Source organism: Peromyscus leucopus, chromosome 1, assembly GCF_004664715.2.
Source record: "Peromyscus leucopus breed LL Stock chromosome 1, UCI_PerLeu_2.1, whole genome shotgun sequence".
NCBI lineage: Eukaryota > Metazoa > Chordata > Mammalia > Rodentia > Cricetidae > Peromyscus > Peromyscus leucopus.
Window position 1 is genome coordinate 173161115 of NC_051063.1, and position 8828 is coordinate 173169942.

Sequence of the window (8828 nt, forward strand, 5' to 3'; positions counted from 1 at the left end):
ACGCTGTACTCCCAAGGCCTCTCGGAGCCTCAAGTTAATTGTAAGAAAATAAGTTTATTGACATCTTGTCAGCACTGAGGAGAAAAGGGGGGCCGAGCTCTGGAGGTCAGACATGCTCGCACGCAGCAATGGGAGGCAGAGGCCCCCGCCCACACCTCCCCAGTCAAGAATCCCGCCCCCCCTCCCTGAAGTCCTCCGCTTTCTACATTCTGATTTGTCTAGCAAACTCCCCCACCCTTCCCAAGCCTGGGCTGGGGGAGTGGGGAGGCCCCCATGCGAGGCTTCTCTTCAAGAACAGCAACTATGAGGCAAAGGGGCATGTCGCAGAGCCAGGAGGTCCTCTCCCACCCCACAAGAGGCAATATAACAACATAAAATGGATGGCTTAGAAGTTGGGGTTACAGGAGGCAGTCAGGCAGACACCACTGTACCAGAGACAGGGAGCTGAGGGTGTCCCATCCACAGAATCAGGCACTAACTAGCACAGGAAGTGGGGTGCTCACTTCCCTAGAGCAGAAAGCCAGGGTACAGCTGGGATAGGCAAAGAGCATCTTCCTCCTCGACTGCGCCAAGCAGGGAGAGGGTTGCAGGCAGGAGCGTGGACAGGAGTAGATTTCACGGAGACTTCCAGCGGCCCCGCCTCTTCCGTGTAGGGAAGCCTTTCTTCCTTTTGTGTGGTGGCGAGTCGTGGAGGGGAAGCGGTGGAGCTGGGGGTGGTTTGGGCACCCCTTCCTCGCTCCTAGGGGCCATGATCACCCCCCTAGCTGCCACTACGGCCCCATCCACGACAGCAGCTACCACGGACACAGGCTCTTGGGCAACATCCACCTTGGGGGCAGGTGGCGGCAGGGCTGGCTTGGGAGGTGGGGGCGGAGGTGGCGGTGGGGGCGGAGGCAGCGGGTCAGCTGGGGTTCCCGGCAGAAGGGGTAACAGGGTGCTGAGGGCCTCACTCAGTTTGGCCAGTCCCTGCCGAAGGGTGCCAGCCAGCTCCCTGATGGCATTGGCAGTCTCCTGCTGAGCCCGCAGGAAGTCCAGGGACTGTTCTGGGGCTGAGGTGGGCCGAGGAGGAGGAGGTGGACTAGGGGATGAGGATGCCACTTGGGCCAGCGGCGTGGGTGGCGGTGGAGGGGCAGGGAGCGGTGGAGACAAGGCCAGGCGGGGCAGCTGGACAGGCTGCATGGCTGCAGGGGACGGGGACTCACGCTCCTTGGCTTCCGGGGACTTGCACGAGGGTCGGGCCCAGGACTCTGGGCTGCTGGAGCCCCCTTTGCTGGGGGCTGGGGTATCTGTAAAGAGAGAGAGACCTGGGGTAAGTTACAATGAGCCTGCGAGGCTTCATTTCCCATTCTGGCTTCCTGGCCCCCGAGCAATCTCTCAGTCCATCCTCCAACGTTGAAACAGGGTCTCTCCATCCCATGCAGGCTAGCCTGAAACTCCTAACCAACCCTCTTGCTTCAGTTCTAAGCGCAGGTATTACAAGTGGGCTCTACCACATTGGGCTCGACTTTGCTTTTTGGACATGCTGGCACAGGCCTGTTAACCCCAGCACTTAGGAAGCCAAAGCAGGACAGAGACTGAGAAGTTGAAGGCCTGCAAACACTACACACACAGTTTAAGGCCAGTGTGGATTGTATTAGACCATACCCACCCCCTTAACAGCAAAACAATGACAGAACACCCTAAGACCTCTCCCACCCCAATACACACGCGCGCGCGCTAAAATCTGGACAGCTATAGAGGCTCTTGCTTGGAATACTTGTATTCTGAAGTGTGAAGTCGGAGGATTGGTTGGAGCTTAACTTGGGACATATAGAGAGACCCTATCTCAAAAAAACAAAACAAAAAACCCAAAAAACAAACAAACCGTAGTAACAGCACCAAAGTTAGAGCATTTCGGAGAACAGAGGCCGGTGACATCAGTCTCTGAATGCAGAGGGATCAATGGATTAAATCTAGTGGCCAGGTTTAGAGGACAAAAGCCTTGAAAGTCCTGCTGTCCCCCTAGATAGCAAGAGGCTCTGTGGACTCTCCAAAGCTCAGAAGCATCTGGACACTCACCCCTGCACCTCTCAGCTGGAGTCCCTGGAGAGAGACAGAGTGGCTGGCACACTGGTCAGACTTCTGGGACTTGATTTACACTCCTGGACTTGAACAGTCTGCCGAGAGGACTATGGTCCCGGGTGACCTGAACCTGTTCACTGAGCTGGAGCCTTGGGCTCTTGAGTGTCTCCAGTGGGGGGGTCTCACAGTCTGTGCATTGCCTGATGGCACCCCAAACTCACTACTGAACTGAGCTCCTGAGCCACACCCCCACCCCCATACTTCTTCCCACATCCATCCCCTCCTCCATCCTTTTCCCCAGCTGCTGGGGCTAAAATAACGCCTTCCTTCCCCATTCTTCTTTTCCTATCCTAGAGCTGCACCAGAGTTTCATTCAAGTTAGCAATGTGCTGTACCATTAAATGCCACCAGCACCCTTTTATTTGTAGTATTCTGTGTGTGCGCACGCGGATGTGTAAGGGGGTGTGTGCAGGCATGTGTGTGTGGACTGGAGGGTCTCTCCCGGACCAGGAGTGTGCTGATTTGGTTTGGCTGGCTGGCCAACATGCCCCAGGATCCTCCTGTCTCCACCTCCTCAGTGCTAGGATTTCATTTTTAGCCTGGGTTCTGGGAACTGAACTCAGAACTTCATACTTCTGCAGCAAGTATTTCCAACTAAGTTTTTTCTCCAGCCCTGTTTTTTTTTTTTTTTTTTTTTTTTTTAAGATTTTAAAAGTAATTTTACTTATTATTTAGTCTTTTTTTTTTTTTTTTTTTTTTTTTGAGACAGTGTTTCTCTGTGTAGCCCTGGCTATCCTGGAACTCTGTAGACCAGGCTGGCCTTGAACTCAGAGATCCACCTGCCACTGCCTCCCAAGCCCTTGGGATCAAAGGTGTGCGCCACCACTGCCCAGCTAAGGTTTTAAGTTTAATTCTGTATACGTGTGTGACTGTGTGGGTATGTGCATGTGAGGGCAGAAGCTCTGGAGGTCAGAGGCCCCGGGGCTGGAGTTCAGGTGTTTGTGAGTGTCTGCTGGGACTTGAACTTGTGTCCTTTGTAAACAGTACCCTCTCCTAACTGCTAAGCCATCAATCTCTCCAGCTCCGCCCGCCCCCCATGTTGGGACAGGGTTCTGCTTAATGGTCCAGACTGGCCTCGAACTTCCAATCTACTTCAGTCTCCTTTAGTAGCAGAGACCACGGGCCTGCACCTCCACACCTGGCTGGGGTTTTTTGTTTGTTTGTTTTAAGAGACTAACCCCATACAGATGCCACTTCACATAAACCTGACTACATCCAACCCCCGTCCAGACTCTTCTGAGTCCACAGCCCTGGCCTTGGCTGATCACTATCTTCTCCCTCCTGAGCTCCCCACCCTCATCCAGCCCACCCTCCATCCCTTCTCCACCATCACAGCCCTGTGGGGTACTACTAAAACACAGCCGGACTCCAGGAAGGCATCTAGGCAGGACGAACTGCATGCTGCCTGCTTTCCAGGACGTGGAATGTCTAGAATGTGCTTATCTATAGAGGCAGACAGGAAACCAGTGGCTACCTAGGATCCTAGGACAACCGGTGTGGTGGCCTCCAGGCTCTAGTGTTATCTCAAAGAGACATTTCTCCGCTGTTATCTAAAGTGGCTACCAGGCCTTTCCTCCTCTGCCTTAAGCCCTAAGTGAGTTCTCTGAGCACTCATCACCCCTGGGCATGGAATCCATGTCTTTTGTCTATCTAATCATTGCAGGTGAGCTCCACTAGCCAAGGCTTCCTTGTGCTAGCTGCCGTTTTCCCAGCCCAGGGATGGGACTCCGGGCCTCACACATACTAGGCAGGGGCTCTACCACTGAGCTACACCCCAGCCCCTCACTGGGGGATTCTAGGCAGGGGCTCTACCACTGAGCCACCCCCTAGCCCCTCACTGGGGGATTCTAGGCAGGGGCTCTACCACTGAGCCACACCCCAGCCCCTCACTGGGGGATTCTAGGCAGAAGCTCTATCACTGAGCCACACCCCAGTCCTCACTGAGGGATTCTAGGCAGGGGCTCTACCACTGAGCTATTGGCCCAGCCCTCTTTTCCATGTTGTTTTTTTGTAGTTTTTTAAAGAGATGTATTGTATATTTATTCATTTACTTATATTTGTGGGGATTCAGGCACACATACCATGTTGTGCATACCATGTCAGTCCCAGGAATTGAACTCAAGATTGTCAGGCTTGGTGACTAGCACCTTTAACCACTGGGCCACCTCACAGGTCCTCCTTTCATTTTTATTTATTTATTTATTTATTTATTTATTGGTGGGGAGGTGTCTTTTTTTGTTGTTTTTCAAAATAGAGTTTCTTTGTGTAGCCCTGGCTGTCCTGGAAATCACTTGGTAGACCAGGCTGGCTTTAAACTCAGAGATTTGCCTGCCTCTGCCTCCTGAGTGTTGAGATTAAAGGTGGCTTTTGGGGTGTTTCTTTGTTTTGTGTGTGTGTGTGAGTGTGTCGGGAAACAGGGGACAGGATGTTGCTCTGTAGCTCTGGCTGGCCCGGAATTCACTATGTAGAACAACCAACCTCAGGCTTGGGGTGATTCACACAGCATTAAGAGGCTAGTTTTAAACTGGGCGCTGCGGCATATGCCTATAATCCTAGCACTCAGGAGGCAAAGGCTGTTGAGTTCAAGGCCAGCCTGGTCTACAGAGCAAGTTCCCAGGACAGCCAAGGCTACACAGAGAAACCCTGTTTCAAAAAGCCAAAACAAATACATCTGGTGGATATATATCTAAATTCAAGTTCCTGCTTGATTTCACCGCTCCCAAAAGCCCTCCCCGACTCTCCACATCATACAGCACACTATAACTCTGAATAACTTTTTGGTACAGACAGGGTGTCTCTATGCAGCCCAGGCTAGCCTCAAAACAAGAGCTTCCCTCCTCAACCTCCCAAGTGCTGGGATTTCAAGGTGAGCCTGGCTTCACATCCTCTCAACAGACTTCATTTCTCTTGTTAATAGTTACTGTCTAGTGGCATTATGTGGCTATTTGTGGTATGTTTTCCCCAACAACACCAGCTCCCTAAGGGAGAGGAATCTGTCTTGTCCTCCACCGAATCTCAGCATCTACCCCAGGAAGAGGCTCCCAATAAACATTTACTGAGTGGTTTTTTTTTTCATGAATAAAGTGGCTTCCAACAACTTCTAAAAAAGCAAGGTTGGAGTTCAGGAAACGATTCATTGGAAATGCCAGGACCAGAATCTAGAGCCCCGGAGTCCACATGATGGGCTGGCATGGCAGCCTTGGAAAGCGGAGACAGGAACCCCCAGAGCAAGCTGGCTGGTAGGCCAGCCCCATCAGTGAGCTCTGGATTTGATTCAGTGACTCTGTCTCAAAGAATAAGGTGAGAGAGGAGATGACAATTCCGGACATCAACTTCGGGCTTCTCCATGTACAGGCATGCATGCAAACACGCATACCTACACACAGGCACACCACACACAAACATGTGACAAACTTTGTTATCACTGTCCTGGTCTGACGAGACCACTTCACAGCAAGAAATCTGATTCCAACTGAGAACACAGGTTGGGTCTTTGGCAGTTTCCTGGCTCCCACATTTCCTCTGCCTGAGTTCCAACTCTTGACCCCGACTTACAAGCCCCATGTGCTTGCCTTCTGTCCCTCCCGTTAATTTCCCAGTGGCTAATGGGCAACGACTACACTAGTAGCCGGGCATAGACACCGTTCAACATCTCACTGCTTACTTGCTGTGTGACCTTGGGTAGGGAAATGAACCTCTCTGAATCATATGAATACCTAGCTAAGGGGCCAGAGAGATGGCTCAGCGTCTGAAGATGCCTGCTGTGCAAACCTGACCTGACTTCAATCCCAAGATGCCACTGTGGAAAGGAAGAGAGACTGCTGAAAGGAAAAAAAAAAATCCAGAATGAAGGCTGAGCGGAGAGACGTCTCCACGGCAGCTCTTCAGGCACGACCTTGAGGAAGTCACCAGACTTCTCCAAGTCTTTCATTTACAGTGGAGATGCAGTATGGACCTCAATCGGCTGACCATTACATCACAAGCTAGCCATGCACTCCAGAGACACCGGAGCAAGCAATTGGCCTGTACGCTTTACTAAGTTCTCACAGAAACCCTTGGAGGGGGAAACTTTTTTCATCTGTGTTTGGCAGGAGCAGAAGTGAACTCGGACTAACCCACTGGGATGACGCCATCCAGTGACACGTTGGTTAACACTCAGCCTGGACTCCGCCTCTAGGCACTCCCCTGCACAGAATTCTCTCCTATCCGCTCTTCCTCTCTTTTCCGGGCCAGAAATGAACTCGAGCCCCGTGCATGCTAGCAAGGCACTCTAGCAGTAACCAGCCCTTTCTGCTCTTGTTTTGCGGCAGGGTCTCCGGAACGTTCCCAGACGGCTACTTAATTAACTCACACTGCAGCCCACGGCAGGCAATGAGGTCCCCATCTTTTTCCTGCCTCTTCCTCCACCGGAGCTGGGAGGCGAGGCCAGCCCCGCCCACTGAAATCTTGCCTGGCTGCTGATGACATCCCTTGAGCCTGGCCTCCGAGGGCTGCTTACATGCCTACCTCTGACAATGACCAAGTGGCTGCCCAACCACCAGAGCCCATCCGTTTAAAAATCATTATTTTTGGGGAGATGAGGGTCTCATGGGGCTCAGATTTGCCTTCAGCTCACAACGCACCCAAAGATAACCTTGGTCTTCTGTCAACAAATTCAGCGTATTGGGATTGCAGTCATGTGCCACCACACGGATCTCTGCAGTGCTGGGGGATCCGACCCAGGAACCCCTGAAAGCTAGGAAAGCACTCTACCAACTGGGCACCCCAGGACGACCCCTCCTCACCCTTCTTTTGAACCAGGTCTGCTGTAGCACAGACTAGCCTTGAAATTTTTTCTTCAGCCTTCACCTCCCAAGTGCTAGAATTAGGCCCATTGCCACCACGTCTAAATCATATCCTTTTCTCTGACCTTAACGCCCTAGCTCTGAAACGGGGTTGACAGCACCCACCTCCCACCGTTTTTAAGAGAAGGTGACGAACACACCCGAAGGATCTGGGCGTGAACTGCGTACAGCAGGCTTTAGAAGTGTTTGCAGTTGTTAAAGGGGTGACTTTGGGACTCACCTGCCCGTCGATCCTGCCTGCGGTCCTCCGACAGCACATACCGCTGCGTACCAGCGGTCGGAGCCTGCGGCTGTGAGGAGGCAGCGGCCGGGGACTCCTCAGCCCCAGCGCCAGACCCGGGCCCCGCCACACCCGGCCCCAGGATGGCGAAAATCGTCTCCTCCTCCGCGGAGAAGGCGTCCTCGGCAGCGGGCCCCGCGCCCTGCGTGGAGTGCGGCACTCGGGCCAGCTTCTCCTTGGTGCGGCGCTTGAAGTCGTTCCAACGCTTCTGAACCTCCTGGCCCGTGCGCTTCCAGCTGGTGATGCCGTTGATCTTGCTGGCTATGCTGTCCCACACACGCCGCCGCTCGGCCACGCTCACCCGACGGCTCTGCGCGCCGTAGAGCTGAGGGTAGTGGGCGCGCACCTCCCGGATCAGGATCTGGTTCTCCTCGAAGGAGAACCGCGGTTTGCGGAGCCGAGTGGTCTCCTCCGCTTCGCCCGGCGCCGCCGCCGCCGCCTCGGTCGCCGAGGCCATGGCGCCCCCAGACGCCACCGATCGGCTGCCTGGCGCATGGGGGGCGCCGGCTCTGCGGGCAAAGGGTGAACAGCGCTGGCGGGGGCTCGGTGTCCCCGTGTCGCCCCGACACGGGCTCCTCCGGTCCCCTGTGCAAAAGTGGTGGTGGGAGCGGCGAGCTGCTGAGTGCAATCAAAGGTGCTTACTCGTAGGTGATGCCCGCCCAGTGCCCATCTTGTGCTTCACGCGGCGGCCGAAAGCCTCGCGGAGGAGTTGATGGGTATTGGGGGACGGTCTGGAAGGATGGAGGGAAATGAGCAAAAGTGGAAGGAAGAAAGGGTGTCGCTGCTGCAGGAGTTAGAGGAGAACGGGGGCGCAGGGGAACAGGAAAAGGAAAGAGAATCGAGGATACCCCGGGGGTCGAACACGCATGAGGCTTTGAAGTGATGCCAACCGGGCAATGCAGTAGACGGGGGCATCCAGATTAGAGGGGAGCGCTAAGGGGCTCCCAGGGCAGTGGGGTGTCTGTTCTATGGTCCCTGAGAGAGGATGTCCAGGAATAATGGTGAGAGGGGAGCCTCTGGGTAAGACGATAAAATATTAAGGCTGAGGGTCTGCAGGGATTATGGGGGTGCTGTGATTGTCTGGAATGAAGGGGAGCGCTAGAGATAACGGGGGTCCTGGATAAGAGGAGGGACCTCCCGAAGCTCTTTGGGACTCAAGGAAGAGTGATGGATCGCAGAGGATGGGGACCCAGTTGGGCCGTGGGTCACTCACCCGCGCCGCCGCAGCCCCTGCCTGCCGGTGGGTCAGGGCTTCGGCTTCTGCAGCCTCTTCCCTCCCCCCCACCTCTCCCTCCCCCTCTGGGCCCCGCCCCCAGTAGCATCGAGAGCCAAGGCGCATGCGCGCTGGGCGAACGCTGTCTCCAGACACCCTGATAGCCAGGGCTGCGTTCTCTGCGCCTAGCCTCTCTGCATGGCGCAAGCGCAGAACTGCTCCTCGCCTTGCTTCACCTGAAGGATACGGCTGCGCAGCCGCACACTTAGCATTGCGCTAGGTGCCCTGGGCATCTCGTGCCCAATTGCGCATGTGCAAACCTACAGGGCGCATGCGTGTTGCTGGCACCTTGCCGGCGGTGGTACCCAGG

General features: G+C 54.6%; 1 protein-coding gene across 1 annotated transcript; it reads right to left on the reverse strand.

The window, feature by feature from the left end:
- Window positions 1-183: 183 nt before the first annotated feature.
- Window positions 184-8565, reverse strand: LOC114682335 (Myb related transcription factor, partner of profilin). The gene is made up of 3 exons (XM_028856175.2): window positions 8459-8565; window positions 7186-7976; window positions 184-1286 (listed from the first exon to the last, which is right to left on the reverse strand). Exons 2-3 carry the CDS (start codon window positions 7700-7702, stop codon window positions 616-618), a joined length of 1188 nt encoding a protein of 395 aa, XP_028712008.1. The 5' UTR covers window positions 7703-7976; window positions 8459-8565; the 3' UTR covers window positions 184-615.
- Window positions 8566-8828: the final 263 nt, after the last annotated feature.

Excerpts from the sequence above, each read along its gene's own strand:
- LOC114682335 (XM_028856175.2), bottom strand. The coding sequence starts at position 7,702 with ATGGCCTCGGCGACCGAGGCGGCGGCGGCGGCGCCGGGCGAAGCGGAG. Across the intron at positions 1,287-7,185 it reads CAGGCAGGATCGACGGGCAG|ATACCCCAGCCCCCAGCAAA; the intron begins GTGAGTCCCAAA and ends CTCTCTTTACAG.